Consider the following 17,154-nt stretch of genomic DNA (forward strand, 5'->3'; position numbering starts at 1 on the left):
GATAAGTAAGCTCAGAATTTACTACCTACAGTTTTCTGGATCTAAGGACAAATGATAAATTTTCTTGCTTTAAGTAATAAATTATGGCTTCCCCACCATATCTCAATATCAAAAAGGTGAAGCTATAAGTTTTGTTCTTGTTCTTTCCTAGCAGTTTATTTTGGGGGCTGGGAACATATTACTTAGAAACATTTTCAGTTTGCCATTTTGGAGTTTTCTATTCCTTCAAATATTTCATGGATTTACTGAAGAAAAGGCTATTGTCTTATCTTACTGTTGTGGTGATCACTGATTTACATGGCTGGAAGGAAAACAAGAGACCGGAAGGAGTTGTCACCGTGAAACTTGTCTATTTGCTTCTCTTAATGTTAAACATTTATTTGCTTTTAATTTTCAGGGTCTTGGTTGGAGCCCCAAAGGCAGATTCTAAGTACAGTGCTTCTCTTAAGTCCCCAGGAGCTGTATTCAAATGTCGGGTTCACACTAACCCTGATAGGAGGTGCACAGAACTGGATATGGGTCGAGGTATGCATGAGTAAAACTCTTTCATTTTCACTTCATTTGTTTTGAGCACATTTTTTTCTTCCAAAGAAACATATAACCTTTCACATAAAATCTCTTCTAACACTCTTCAATCTACTTGTGTGTAAATTGATGTAAAGGAAATGACCTTCTTAACCTAGAAAATATATAGTATGGGAAGGCATTGGAATGAGAATTATTGGACAGAATATGGTCCTTATCTGTGTTTATTTTCTGTTAGCTTGAAGAACCAGTGATTTGGAAATAGGCATTTCTGCCTCAGATATTGGTATTTTCCCAGTCCTTCCCCTTATGTCTTCTCCTTCATGACCCCAAAGGCTCTTGGTGCCTTGCTTTAATAGCTTTCTGAAATTGATGATAGGAAAAAACCTGCCATTTCTGGAATGATTTGCTCTCCATGTTTCCTGCTACCCTCTGTGTTAGCACAATCTAAGTGTCTTTGAATGACAGCTGGTGGGAATTTGCCAGAAATGACTCTGTTGGCTATGAGAGATTCTTTCTTTCCTGATATAACCACTACTGTAACATTTTAGAAATGTTACATCTTAGCCAATATCTTAATAATGATTTCAAATAGGTTTTCCATGGAATGTCTAATGCCAGGATAGACAAAGAATTGCCAGTCTTTGATGAACTTGGTAAACGTTTTTTCATGAAATATTTCCTTTATTGAGAAGTGTACTATGCTAAGATAAATTAATTCTGAATCCATCAGATGGAAAAAATAATGGTGTGTTGTCTATAGTGCCATTTCCTGTAGATATACTTTACTGCCATCATCATCCTTTCTAAGTTCCCACCCTTCCCCTGCATTTGTTTTAGCTAATGTTCGAGGAACGTTCTGTGGAAAGACATGTAAAGAAGATAGAGATGATGAATGGATGGGTGTCAGTCTGGCAAGACAGCCAATGGTTGGAGGAAGTATATTGGTAAGTTGTTTTCCTTTGATCTCATTGAAGTGGGAAGTGTAATATTGACATTGACATAAAATGTGTGAGAACAGATATACTGTGCCAGGGACTGATGAGAACTCAGTTAATTCTCTGCTTCTTTTGGGAGGAAGGTAAATTGCATCCTGAGGACAAAGCTGGCATCTAGAAAGACAACTTTAAAGATACCTGCTTCTGTCATCCCTAAGGGTTTCCTTTTCAAAGTGTAGATTTAGCACTTGGAACAGAATGAAAATCACCTTGTGTTTCTGTAAATAAGCCTGCTCTCTTTATTTTCTTTTTTAAAATATACATAGATGTAATGCATATGTATAGACTTGGAAAATATTTTAGGCCATGCTTCATACTAAAGCATTTCTTGCTTTATGCTTAAGCTAAAATTAAATAAGTAAATATTGATATTCAAATACATTTTTATGGATGGTCCTTTTGTAATTAGTAACTAAGAAGTCAGTGGAAGGTAATTTTTTCAATGATGAAAAATATCAGTGGATTGTGACTTTTTCAATGATGAAGCATGTTGTTCTTGATGGCAAAAGGCTCAGAATTGTAGTTCTTCAGAATAGTCAAGGTTGGACTATGAATGGTTTGTCTCTGGTTCACTTTCAGTTTATTGTACCACTTGACTTCATTCCTACCTCCAGGCAATTTAGGATTTCAGTAATCTCACTGGAATGTAGCAGAAAGAAGATAGAGTCAGTTCCAATCGTGTATCAAACTTAAATGACTTGCCATATTATTTATAATATACATTAAATATATAGCAGGTCCAGTAAAACTTTAACAGATACCAAAAGTCAATAGATTTCTGAAGCTGCTCTTTTCATCCCCAAACTCAACATTAAGAAAACTAAGATCATGGCATCTGGCCCTCTTAATGCCTGACAAATAGATGGGGAAGAAATGGAGGTAGTGACAGATTTTATTTTCCTGGGCTCCAAGATCACCGCAGATCGGGACAACAGGGGGAGGAAAGCTATGACAAATTTAGACAGTATACTAAAAAGCAGAGACATCACCCTGCCAACAAAAGTGTGTATAGTCAAGGTTATGGTTTTCCCAGTTGCAATGTATGGCTGTGAAAGTTGGACCAAAAGGAAGGCTGAGTGCCAAAGAATTAAGACCTTTGAACTATGGCGCTGGAGAAGACTCCTGCAAGTCCCTTGGACTGCAAGGCGATCAAACCGGTCAGCCCTAGAAGAGATCAACACTGACTGCTCTTTAGAAGGCCATATCCTCTCTATAAAAAAGTTTTTATTTTTTTAAAAACAAACATACACATACAAAATATAAAAACATAAAACGATCTTCCATTTTATATACATACAGTGTGTCAGTTGGTTACAAATCTTTTGTCCTATCCTTTTGTAGTCATTACAGTTTGTATCAATTTTCACATTATCAATTATTAATCATCCATGACTAAACTATTTATTCCATCATGTTATACGAGATATTCCAAATTTTATCTTAAAATTTATGTTATACTTTCAACCAATGCTTATATATGTCTATATTATGTTTTATATCAATCTATTAAATTTCTATCACAGAATTATCTAGTCTATGACATTACCATGTCTTTTTGTCCAACCATTGATAAAACAAATCCCATATCATATAAAATTGGTTATCTTCTTGTTCTTTAATTTCAAATGTCAATTTACTCATTTCAGCACCGTCCATAATTTTCTTAATAACTTCCTCCTTCATAGGTATTTTATCGTTTTTCCAATTCTTAGCAAATACAATCCTAGCTGCCGTTAAAACATTTACAATCAAATATTTCAACTCTTTGTTATATTTTTCCGGTATAATTCCCAATGAAAAGATCTCTGGTTTAAAGTCTATATGTTGTTTTATCATTTTTCCAACCATGTGTGGATTTTAGTCCAATTTTTTTTGCGTCTGAGCATGTCCACCACATATGGTAATATAAACCAGGTATCTGATGATATTTCCAACATTTATCCGATTTATTCTTAAACATTCTTGCAAGTCTCGTCGAGGGTAGATGCCACCCAGAGGTGGTATTCAGCAGGTTCTGACCAGTTCTGGAGAACTGGTAGCAGAAATTTTGAGTAGTTCAGAGAACTCCTAGTGGAAATTTTGAGTAGTTCAGAGAACCAGCAAATACCACTTCTGACTGGAGATTTTACAGTATCCTTCCCCTGCCACACCCACCAAGCCACGCCCACAGAACCGGTAGTAAAAAAATTTGAATCCCACTACTGATGCCACCTGTAAAACATCTTATACAGATTTTCTTTATATGCAGTTGACATTGTCATTTTATAATTTTGAGACCACAATTTTTGCCATTTTTCTAAATCAATCCCATATCAAAAAATTTCCCCCCAAGCAATCATCATTTCTTTAACTTGTTCCTCCTCTAATTTAAATTCTAATAAATGTCCATAAAGTTTTTAAATTACCTTTTCATCAGTACCCATCAAAATTTTATCTAAATCAGTCAACTTATCAGAAATACCTTCTGTTTTAACATCTTTGTCAAATCGAGATTGTATTTGCAAATATGAAAACCAGTTCATTTTTACACCTTGTTCTTCCAACGCTTGCATAGATTTAAGTTCACCCTTTTCATTCAATATCTCACCATATCTAACTGTTTGTTCCTTTTTATATATTATTGGATAAGAAAAATCTTCAGTGGTAGATATCCATAATGGAATTTTTAAATAGTATTGTTTTTAATCTTCTCCCAATTCAAAAACAATGCCTCTTGGATGTAATGTCTTCTAAAATACCTCTGTGTTTTAGTTCCCTTGTACCAAAGGAAGGCATGCCATCCCAATAGCAAGTCATGCCCTTCTAAGGTCAATAGTCTACTATTCCTTAATGTTATCCATTCCTTTACCCACATCAGATTTGTTGCCTGGTAATACAACTCCCAATTGGGTGAGGCAAACCCTCCTCTTATTCTTGCATCTTGTAACAATTTTAGTTTTATTCTTGCTTTTTTTGCCCTGCCAGATATATTTCAACTCAATTCTATTTCAGTCTTCAAAAAACTTTCCCTAGTTGGATTGGGATTGTCTGGAATAGATATAAAATTCTAGACAATACATTCATCTTAATTGTAAAAATTCCTCCCAATCAATGATAATTGTAAATTTCCCCATTTTGCCAAATCTGTCGCAATCTGCTGTTTGAGTTTAAGATAATTATCCTCTTTCAGTGTGCTACATCTTGGTGTAATGTATATCCCTAAATACTTAACCTTGTTTGTGACCTGTATTTCTAAAACTTCTTCCAACTCTTTCGTCTTGCTGACATATTCTTTGTTAATATCTTTGTTTTATCTTTATTTTCAAACCAGCTACTTTTCCATGTTCTTGTATTTTTTCTATTAATTTGGGTGCTGTTTCCAATGGGTCTTCTAATATGAATACCAGGTCATCTGCAAAAGCTTGCAATTTATACTCTTCCTTTTTGATTTTCATTCCTTTTATTTCTTTGTCTTCTCTAATATTTCTATTCAACACTTCCAATGTTAACACAAACAACAGGGGCAACGGTGGACAACCTTGCCTTGTCCCTTTTCTTATATCTATAGATATAAGAATTAGTTTTCCATTTATCATAACCTTTGCAGTTTGTTCATAGTATATCGTTTCAATGGCTTCAATAATTTTTTTACCAAAGCCCATTTGAGTCAATTGAGATAAGATGAATCGCCAACTCACATTATCAAAGGCTTTTTGTGCGTCTCAAAACATCAAGGCCATTTTCTTTTCAGGATGCGCCTCATAGTATTCCAGAGTATCCAAAATAATTCTCACATTGTCTTTGATTTGTCTCTTTGGCAGGAATCTATTTTGATCAATATGGATAAAATTATTTAAATATCTTTTTAATCTTTCTGCCAAAATTGAAGCAAAAATTTTATAGTCTGAATTTAATAGGGATATAGGTCTATAGTTTTTAACTTGCTGCAGGTCTGTATCCTCCTTCGGTATAAGTGTAATATATGCTTCTCTCCATGTTTTGGGTATTCTTTTCTTTAACATAACTTCGTTCATAAGTGAAGATTCAGTATTTCCTGGAAAGTCTTGTAAAATTCCACTGGTAAGCCATCTGGACCTGGTGCTTTCCCAACATTCTGTTTTTTTAAGGCTTCTATTAATTCCATCATTGTTATATTTCCTTCTAGCATTGTTTCAATATCTTTAGGTATCTGAGGTAAATTCGCTTTCTGTAAATATTGCTTAACTTTTTCTTCTTGAATATTCTCTTGAAAATACAATTTTCCATAGTGATCTTGTATAATTTTTTTCTTCTCATTTCCATAGCAAACATGTCCTTTTTCATTTATTAATTTACTAATTCTTCTTGATTCTCTTTCCTTTCTCAGTTTATAGGCTAGCCATCTGCCTGATTTATTTACATCTTCAAAGTAATTCTGTTGAGCATTTTTAATTTTTTGTGCTATTTTCTCTTTTTCCATTAGTCCCATTTTATGTTAATTATATCTATTTTATTTTAGTGTCTTTTTTTGCGGGGACTTCTGTAGGTCTTTTTCCAATCTTTTATAGTTATCCTCCAATGTTTTGAAGGCCTTTTTCTGTTTTATACTTCTTTTCCTTGTATAGTCTATTATCAAGCCTCTTGTGTAGGCCTTCATCGTGTCCCAGAGGTTCTATGGAGATGTACCCTCTTTTCTATTTTCTATTTTCTTTCTCTATTTTCTGTTTAAAGTCTTTTTATTTTAATATCGTGTTATTTAAAGTCTATCTAGATCTTCTCTTATATCATTTCCAAATAACTGTCACTGGATTATGGTCTGCCCAGGTGCTTGTTTCTATTTCAATCACTCATATATTAGCCAGTAATTCTGCTGACATCCATATCATGTCTATTCTAGACCATGATGCATGCCTGTTTGAGTAAAAAGTGTATTGCTTACTTTCCACATTTCTCTCTTTCCATGCATCTTTTAAGTTAAATTCTTCTGTTATTCAAAATAAAGATTTTGGTAGTATCTTTCTAGCTTTCTTTGTTGATTTCTGCGTTTTATGGTCCAACCGGTCATTAATTATTCCATTAAGATCTCCCATCATACAAATATTAACATAGTCCAATTCAATTATTTTCATATGTAATTTCCTGTAAAATTCTTCTTGGTTATCATTCGGAGCATAAATTGCAATTAAAAGTGTTTTAACATCATTGTCCATTATTTCCACCATCAAAATCTTTCCATCATCATCTGTATAAATCAGTTCTGCCAAAATTGTATCTTTATTATATTATACCACACCCTTTTTTAAAATTGTGCCAGCAACGTAAATAATTTCCCTATTTTTTTTTGTTTCAATATATATTCATGTTGTTTTTTGATATGTACTTCTTGTAGGCAAATTATATCAAATTTTAATTTCTCTAATTTGTGAAACACTTTCCTTATTTTAGTAGCCAAATTAAGTCCATTTATGTTAATCATAATCAATTTTCTTTCCTCCATGTTAGGCTTTGTGAGGGGTTTTTATTGCTCTAGTAGGTCTTAATTCTCATTGCTCTCTGGCTACACCACCTACTGCACCTTCTTCTTTTTCTTTTTCTTTTTCTTTTTTTTTTTAAGTAAAAGTTTTATTGATTTTAACAACAAACAAAAAACACATAAAACATAAAACATAACATAAAAACATCATCATCCTTCATAAATTTACAGACAGTGTATCGGTTGGTTTACCACTCCTTTTTGTGCATCCATTTCATGGTCATCATAGTAATTATATTACATAATAAGTCATATTATCAATCAACAATTATATATCCTAATATCATTATTAAACAATCATTTGACTATAATTTTACTAATTCATACTTAAGCGAGATAACTATAGTTTAGTTAATTTATTTTCTAACAAATCATAAAATCATACCAAGTCTATCTTAATAAAATATTATAAAAATATTATCAACCCCCCCAACAAATGTATATTCATTATTTCCTAGGTTTCTAAATATTTTATTATTGTAATATTGTATTATCTAACCATTGATGAGGAAAAAATTAAACAGTATTTACAAAATGCTAACCTACCTAAGATATCTGATGAAACTGGGAAAATGTTAGAAAGTGCTATAACAATGATGGAACTAACCGAAGCACTTAACAGACAGAACAATGGAAAAGCACCAGGACCAGATGGTCTCCCGGCAGAATTTTGTAAAACATTACAAGAATCGTTGAGCACTTCACTGTTAGAAGTCATGAATGAAGTTATGATAAACAAGAAAATACCTAAAACATGGTCAGAAGCTTATATTACACTTATCCCCAAAGAAGGGGTTGACCCATTACAAATTAAGAACTATAGACCTATTTCCTTATTGAATGCAGACTATAAAATCTTTGCTTCAATCTTGGCAGAGAGGCTTAAAAAATACTTAAACAACTTTATTCACCCTGATCAGAATGGATTTTTACCAAAGAGACAAATTAAAGACAATATGAGGGTAATCCTGGACACATTGGAATATTACGAGGCGCACCCTGAAAAACAAATGGCTTTGATATTCTTAGATGCCCAAAAGGCATTTGATAATGTGAATTGGAGATTTATGTTATTATTGGAACAGATGGGCTTTGCTAGAAAATTTATCCAAGCAATAGAAGCCATATATTATAAGCAAACGGCAAAAGTAATGATAGATGGAGAATTTACAGACTCTATTAATATTAAAAAGGTACAAGACAAGGATGTCCATTATCTCCTTTGTTATTTATATTGACTTTGGAAGTGCTAAATAGAAATATTAGAGAGGATACAAACATAAAAGGAATGAAAGTTAAAAAGGAGGAATTTAAACTGCAAGCCTTTGCAGATGACTTGGTTTTTATTTTGGAAGATCCTCTAGAGACAGCTTTAAAACTATTGGAAAAGATAGAGATGTATGGTGAAATGGCTGGCTTGAAAATAAATAAAGACAAAACAAAGATTTTGACAAAGAACATGCTGTTAAGACAAAGAGAAGAGCTGGCAGACTTATTGAAAATTCAAGTTACGAACAAAGTTAAATATTTGGGGATATATTTGATGTCAAGATGTACTACACTGAAAGAGAATAACTATATTAAACTTAAACAGCAGATAGCATCTGATTTGAAAAAATGGGAAAACCTACAATTGTCATTGATAGGTAGAATTTCAACAATTAAGATGAATATTTTACCTAGAATTTTGTATTTGTTCCAAACAATACCAATTAGGTTAGGTAAGGATTACTTTGAAGAACTGAATAAAATTGTGTTGAAGTATATATGGCAAGGTAAGAAAGCGAGAATAAAATTAAAACTTTTACAGGATGCTAGAATTAGAGGAGGATTTGGCCTCCCTAATTGGGAGTTGTATTATCAAGCTGCAAACTTAATGTGGGCTAAAGAATGGATAACGTTAAGAAAGACCAGATTGTTGGCATTAGAAGGACATGATTTATTATTGGGTTGACATGCTTTTTATGGTATAAGGGAACTAAATCACAGGGTTACTTTAGAAGGCATTATATACGGGAATCGTTATGGTTGAACTGGGAGAAAACTAAGAAACAATGTTATTTGAAAATCCCAGTTTGGTTATCAACTATTGAAGCTTTTTCTTATCCTATAATCTATAAGAAGGAACAAACAGTTAGATATGGGAATTATTAGATGAAAAGGGTGAACTTAAACGATGCAAAATTTAGAAGAACAAGGCATAAAGATGAACTGGTTTTCATATGCGCAAATACATTCAAGGTATCTTAAAGATTCTAAAATGGAAGGATTCTATGATAAATTGACTGATTTAGATAGGATTTTGACAGGTACTGATGAAAAAGTGATCAAAAATTATATAATTATTTGTTGGAAATTAAATTAGAGGAAGAACAGATTAAAGAAACAATGATTGCTTGGGGAAGAATTTTGGATATGGGATTGATTTAGAGAAATGGCAAAAATTGTGGTCTCAAAATTATAAAATGACAATGTCAACAGCATATAAAGAAAATTTGTATAAGATGTTTTACAGGTGGCATTTTCCCGACAAGAATAGCAAGAATGTTCAAGAATAAATCTGAAAAGTGCTGGAAATGTCATCAGATACCTGGCTCATATTACCATATGTGGTAGACTTGTGAGGACGCTAGAAAATATTGGACTAGAATTCGCATATGGTTGGAAAAAATGACAAAGAAACATATAGATTTGAAACCAGAGATTTTTTTATTGGGAATCTTACCTGATACATATAATATTTGATTGTAAATGTATTAACAGCAGCTAGGATTGTATTTGCTAAAAATTGGAAGAATGAGAAAATACCATTAGAAGAAGAAGTTATTAAGAAAATATTGGAATGTGCTGAAATGAGTAGATTGACATTTGAAATTAGAGAACAAGAAGATAAACAATTTTATGAAGTTTGGGATCTTTTTTATCAATGGTTAGATAATACAATATAATAATAAAATATTTAGAAACCTAGGAAAAAATATTCTTTTTCTTTTTCAATTGCTGCTATACACTCCTTTTGAAATTCAATTAATGACTCTTCTTTTCTTGCTTCTTCCTCCTTTCCTCTGAAATATTATCGATAGAATAGCTCAGCTTTTGCAACTGTGTCAATTCTGTGTTCCTGCCAGGTGAACAAGAGACCTTCTGGCATCAGCCATCTGTAGTTTACTCCTCTTTTAAGTAACTCTTTGGTCAAAAATAGATATTTTCTTCTCATCTCTCTTCCTCTTCTTGGTACCTGTTTCAGCACCACAATTTCTTTATCTTTATACTTTAAAGTTTTTTCTCTTGCCACCTGCAGTATCTGTCTCTTGATAATCTTTTTAGTGAATATGATATGAATTTCTCTTGGTAGTCTGTTTCTCATTGCATATCTTGTATAGACATGGAACACTTCATCCATCCCATCCATCATCTTCTCTTTGGTTATCTCTAATGCTTCTGCTAGTATTTCTGTCATTATTTCAGCAAGATTTTCACCTTTTCCTTCTTCTACATTTTGAAATCTTAAGTAGAATTCTGATCTATCAATTTCCCATCCTAATGGTTCACACCTGCCCTTCTCAACATTGCTCAATTGAGTATCAATATCTCCAATTTTCTTGTCCCTTTGTGTATCTTCTTCAATTTTTTAAAATCTATCTTCATATTTCATCATCATCTGTTGAATATTTTCTACTTTCTCATCTGCCTTTTCAGTTCTTTGCTCAATATTCTCCATTCTCTTTTCAATCTTCTGATTTCCTTGCATAATCATCTGTAATGTCACTTCCTTCTCTTTCTCCTGTTGTAAGATTGTCTGTATTGACCATTGTCCTCCAGATGGTGAAGAGGCTATTGGTATTGAGGAAGCTGGTGCTGTTGTCTTTCTGCTCAACTTGTAGTGCTTACCTGTAAAGAAAGAGAGAGAGAAAAGAGAAAAGGAAAAAGGGAAAAAAAGGAGTGCAGGCAGGCAATTGCCACTCCAAAAAATAAAAAGAGAAAAAGAAAAATCTTCAGGCACTTATGTACCTTAATCCAATTATTTCTCTTAATAAAAGAGAGAAAAGGAAGAGGACAAAAAAAGTAAAAAAATTACATTCTAGTTTCTGGAATAGGACGTTGAAATCCAAATATAAAAATCCAGCTTGGTGGGGGGAATAAAAAAGCAGATGAAAAATAACCTAAAGTTAAGCCAGCCACTGCCACTGAGTATCCAAGGCTCTTTAATAAATCAACTTAAAGTTTCTAGTACCAGTATTTTCAAGGTCACTTCAATCTTCTTTCTTTCAACTTCAACTCGAAGCTCTAATTATTTATAGTTTCACAGATGGGCACCTGCATAAACAATCTGCCATGCTCATCTCACTATCTTTTCCAGTGCAAAGCTCAGAGACCTTGAGTGTAGCACAAGTACATAAACAAACAGAGGAAAGAAAGAAACAATATATCCAAGCCTCTAGATGGCAGCACTACTTTTTTCCCTTCACTTTCACCCCCCCCCCCCATGTATCCAATACCAGGAACAAAAAGAGAAAATGAAATCCTTCCTTTTAAAAACAAAAAACAAATCTCAAATCCAAAAGAAGAGTCTTAATCAAAACAGACTTTCAAAAAATTGTTAAGAAAATAAAAACAAAGGTGGAAAATTTAAAAGAAACCAATCCAGTTTAAAATTCAGTAGCTTTTCCAAATTCAAAGTTCCAATAAACAGTGGGAAAAAACTTTCACTTTAACTAGCTTAATATTACCGCTTAAACTCTTTTCTCTTCACTTTTAATTTCACTTTAAATCTTTCAGGGTGTTCTCTTCAAGCAATAATAAGTATAAGTTCATCTTACCAAACTGACACACTTTTTTTCAATTTCTTCCATTCTGGAGCTGTCCCAGCTTCAGCAGCTTGAATGGCTGCCTCTCTGCCGCTGGAAAAAGGGCTTTCCCTGGATCAACCAGGGACTTTGCAATGTCCCTGGGATCGACAGGACATGACCTAATTGATCACCATCTCTACGGGACGGTTTAAGTCCATCAGGACCATCCAGCAGTGGAGGTATCGACACCAGCGACACCAGCTTCGCCCTCCCCCAGAAGGCCATATCCTGAAGATGAAACTCAAATATTTTGGCCACCTAATCAGAAAGAAGGACTCACTGGAGAAGAGCCTAATGCTGGGAACGATTGAGGGCAAAAGAAGAAGGGGTTGGCAGAGAATGAGGTGGCTGGATGGAGTCACTGAAGCAGTTGGTGTGAACTTAAATGGACTCTGGAGGGTGGCAGAAGACAGGAAGGCCTGGAGGAATGTTGTTCATGGGGTCGTGATGGGTTGGACTTCACAACTAACAACAACAATCCACAAGCTGCATTCTTTAAAGATTAACATTACAAAGAATACTGTTAGGAATGATAGTCACCTAACAGTTGGGTTGGCAATATACAAACCAGGATAGTTATTTAATACTGTAGTATCTTTAAGAGAGTGCTGTAATTGTGATTGGCTGAGGTTCCTCCGACGGCCATAAGATGGAGCCAGAAACCTGATTTGTTCTCTTCTTGCATTTCCCTATTGCCTTTTGCCTGATCGTCGTTTTGCTGGAATTGCTGTGAGTCTTGCAACTGTCAGCAAACTCCATTTACTGAACTTTGTTTATGATACTGGACTTCGTTTTTGGATTATCCCTGGACTGGTTGTATTTAATACTACTTGCTTTAACCATGTATGATTTGGACTGTTTGTTGGACTTTGTTTACCCGTTTACAGGAAGTAAAACCTACATTTTACTATTCAGTGTATCTGTTTGCTGGTTGTGTGTTATTCCTCACCACTCTCACTACATTTCCCTGAGTGCACTCATTCTCCTAACAGGGAATACGTTAACACTAGTCATGGGCCCAGTCCATACCAGACTCAGACAATTGACAGTTAGTGTGAATACACAGTACCATATACAGACAGCTGTTTATTGTTTAATTGGACTAATTGTTTAATACTCGGACTAACACTGAGTGACCAGCAGCTAGTCCATATTCGTGGAGAAGAGTCTGCTGCTAGGTGTTGGGAGAATTTGAAGAGGATTTATGTTTGTGACAGTGTAGGTGCACATATACATCTTACATGTAAACTGCTTAGAGCATGTCTTCTGAAAGGTAGAGATATGTTAGCTCAATTGAACTTCATGAAAAGAACTTTTCAAGAGCTACATGAAAAGGAACTGATTTTTTCAGAGCTGCATCAGGTTTACATCATTCTTTTCTCATTGGATGAAAGTTATGATGATTACGTATCTTCACTGGAAGTCCTGACCAGAAATGAACTGACATTGACTGACATAACTGGACGATTGTTAGAAGAGGCAAGAAGATGGCTGGATAGGGACCAAGTGAAAGAGAAACAACCACAAGAAGAGGATTTGTTTTCAACTGCCTATACTGTTAGAAAATGTTTTTCTTATGAGGCTAGGCACCTGTTCAGTGGGTGTGAGTGTTGTGTAATGGACAAAGCTGGACTCTCTTTGTTGTGGGAGGTTTAAATTGGGTTGTGTGCGATGGGTTTTTGCCTGAACTCTTTATGGCTGAGGTTGCAACCCCCATTTTTTGTACCACCATGAAGGATTTTTCCCTTTGCCATTTGTGTCAGACCCATGGATGGCACAGAATTGCCACTGGCTTTTTTGTCAATTGAGGGACTATCAGCTCTGAGTCTGCGGGTCTGGGGGTCATTGCATGACATTGCCTGGTGGGCCATGAATTTTTCGAGAAGGGTAAAGGGAGGTACTTTGTTTTGACCATTGGTCCCGAAGGCCTCAGACAACTGGATCCATTGTTCAATTAACATTTGAGGTAGTTTTTGAACGATTTTGCTTTGTATATCGAACTGGTTAAGACAAGCGAGTCCCGGCAAGTCGGGATCCCGTTGTGCCACTCTCAGCTGTATAAGTATGTTAGAGAAGTCCCTGAACTGGCTAGGCTCATCAAGACTGATTTTAGGAAAGCTGTTGAGGCAATCCAAGAGCTAGGATTCCACCTCTGTGGGAGTGCCGTACTCTTCATCGAGTCTCTTCCACGTTAACCGAAGTGCAGCATCTGGATCTGTTAAGTGTGATCCATAAATGTCTTTCACTGCTGCTGCAGACCGGAGTCCCAGCCAAGCTATCAAGTGTACGAGGACTTCATTGGGCTGCAGGCGTGCAGCCTGAATGTTGCGTATGAAAATACTCTTCCATAGAAGATATCTTTTGCCTGGCTCATCAGAAAATTTGTACACACTGTTAGGAAATCTAGCTTTCCTCTCCTTAAAGCCAACTCTCTCCAGAATGCTGGATCATCTGCTGAGGTGGCATTGGGGTTGTAGGTAAGGTGCACTGGCACAATGGTGTCTCCCTTTGGATTATCATAGACCTGGTCTGGGTTGTGTCTCAGTGATAGCTCATAGTCTTCTTCTCTGTACTTCCTGAGGAGGTTGTCCTGCCATGCCATATACAATGGTTTTGCTTCACAGTGCTGGGCAGGCCGACTGCGATTATTTTGTTATACCTCTGAGCTCGAATTGTGTCGAGGTTGTGGCAGGAACTCCACTGCCTTTGGGTTGAGCTTAGGAGTTGCCGTTTGATGTATGGCTCCTTGCTGAGAAATCTTCGCTGTTACCGGTGGGCTAATTTGCTTGCCCTGTAGGTCTTGAGATATTGGGGTAGGTTTTCTGTTTTTGGGAATAGAATCTCGAGTTTTAGGTCTTACAACATCAGTTTTGTGACTGGCGTTTAGAGTCTGTGGTTGAGATTCACCCCTTCGATCCTGTGGTCTTGGGCTGACTGCTGACTAACTGTGCCAGTTCCGCCTTCCATGCTGTAGCAAGTACTGCTCATCCACATAGGCCTTGACACATTTATCTGGGCTCTCACTTCCCAATTCTGAAAGGTTGAAGTTGAGAAAGGAGTCATCGGCTACTTTCCGTAATGCTGTGGCCCATGCGCTCTTTGTTGCTGTCTCCCTTTGTCGTACGAGCAACTCCAATTTGGCTTGAGCTTTGGCCATTTCTGCCTGTTGGCTGGCCTGAGCTTTGGCCATTTCTTCTACTTGAGCTGCTACTGCCTCCTTCTGTTGTGTTACCTCCTCTGTTGCCTGTAGATCTGTGTCTGCTACTGCAGATTCTATTTGAGCTTCTGCAGCTTGTTCGGCATAACTTGCTGCTTTAGATGTGTTGCTGTAATGGGAGGATGCTCTGGAAGGATGGGAAGAGCTAGCAACAGAGAATTGCTGTGAGATGCTGGAATGTGCTTGAGATCTAGCTGGCTTGGGATGGAGGGAGGAAGCTTTCTTAGAATAGTGGAAGGAGGCCACACGTGATCGAGGGGCTATGTCGGATGTGGCCTTCTCCTTCGAAATTTCTTCCATCTGTAGCATGCCATGGAGCGCTGCCTGGAGGGAGTCTTTGCCTCTCTGAACGTAGTCCTCATGTTCCTTGTTTAACTCATTGAAGCATTGTATGTGCTCTTGGAGCTTTGAATCACCCAGCTTCAACTGGATGGATTTGCGGTTACCTTCGCTGTCTCTCCACCATGCGAGAAGATGATCTATGTCGGTCTCCAATGAGCGTATGTTGTCGAAAGACAACTCACGTATGGGGGCATTGCAGATCTTCACCAGCTCTGACCATGAGTCTGCATAGTGTCAATACTGCCTGTGCCAATCCTCCCTCAAGCATGACTCCATGGGCTCGGTAAGCTTACTATGCTGTCTGAGGTCGTAGGCTTTCTGAGGTATCGTAGCCTCTTCAGAATTTTGGGCACTCGATTCTAGATTTGGGGAACCAAGGTCCGCGTTTACATCGAGGGTGGGTGGAGTGTTCAAGTCCTCTGGTACATCATAGACACCTGTCATGGCTGAAGTTGCTGCCATGCTTTAGATTGGCAAAGGGTGAATTTTGGAAAATTTAGCAGTTTTCCATGCAATTCCCTTTTTTCCACGAGGGTGTGCTGCAAGAGGGTAGCTGAATTTAGGAGACTCCATTGAAATTCACTGGTTGGCCACTGGAGGGTGCACTGCAACATCTGGAAGACGTTGGTGCAGTACACAGGTTGGCCCGCTGAGTATTTGACCCTTGGGTTACATTGCAAGGTGTTGCTGAATTTAGGAGACTCCATTGAAATTCACTGGTTGGCCACTAGAGGGAGAATTGCAAGGTCTGGAAGATGCTGGTGCAGTACACAGGTTGGCCCATTGAGTGTTTTGTACTTGGGTTACATTGCAAGGGGTTGCTGAATTTAGGAAATTTCTGTAAAATTCACTACTTGACCATGGATGGCGCTGCAATTTAGGAAATTCCTGTAAAATTCACTACTTGACCATGGATGGCGCTGCAAGCGGGTGGCTGAATTTAGGACTCTTATGCTGCATTGCAAGAGTTTGCTGAATTTAGGAATCTTCTTTGAAATTCATTACTTGACCACAATGTGGTGCTGCGAGCTGGTAGCTGAATTTAGGAAATTCCTGTAAAATTCATTACTTGACCACGAGGGGCGCTGTGAGCTGGTTGCTGAATTGCAGGCAGTTATGCTATGAAGAATAGTCATCAAAGGATGTTATGATTTATTCTAATGCTTGGGGCAAACTATGATCAGGTGATTTCCTTTTGTTGAGTAATGTAGGCTGGTATCTTTTGGCTTGAGATTGGCTCTAATTCCAGTAAAAGGAAAAACTTCTTCAGAAGTTTGCCAGCAAAGATAAAATGACAGGCTGTGTGTAGATTTCCTCTTGGGGGGCGGGGTTATGGAGATGGCTCATCCTAAAGAATTTATGACTGTTGCCTGGAGACCACATCATAAACTGGGTCGAGGTGGACCTCTTTATAGCTGTCTTTCCTCCAAGGCACAAGCAGTGAGGAATCAATAAGAAATAGGGGAAATGTTAGCAGATATAATTTTTTATAATAGAATATAATAGAATAGTTTGATGGTAAAGATTAGAGGATGAAATATAGTATTACCAAGTATGCTTATAACATAATTGGCATTGAAATGGAACATTGAAATATTGAATAACTACTTTAAGAAACCATGAATGTTAATACTAGGATTATATAAGTTTGATTAATATAACTATTATGATTATCATTATTGATGTTTGTATCAAAATGAATTATATACCCAGGGGCCACAGTGTTCATGG

The 17,154-nt window shown here is 36.4% G+C and overlaps 1 protein-coding gene across 4 annotated transcripts in view; it reads left to right on the forward strand.

The window, feature by feature from the left end:
• ITGA9 (integrin subunit alpha 9) overlaps positions 1-17,154 on the forward strand; it is a 588,311-nt gene that overhangs the window by 31,351 nt on the left and 539,806 nt on the right. For all 4 annotated transcript variants that reach the window (XM_087946920.1, XM_087946922.1, XM_087946923.1 and 1 more), the window contains exons 2-3: positions 398-525; positions 1,366-1,472. In XM_087946920.1, the coding sequence (XP_087803046.1) occupies positions 398-525; positions 1,366-1,472 (235 nt within the window). The remainder of the gene's footprint in view (positions 1-397; positions 526-1,365; positions 1,473-17,154) is intronic.

This window comes from Notechis scutatus, chromosome Z (genome assembly GCF_049901735.1).
Source record: "Notechis scutatus isolate UNSWTSFEM ecotype Mainland chromosome Z, rNotScu1.2, whole genome shotgun sequence".
NCBI classification, from domain to species: Eukaryota; Metazoa; Chordata; class Lepidosauria; order Squamata; family Elapidae; genus Notechis; species Notechis scutatus.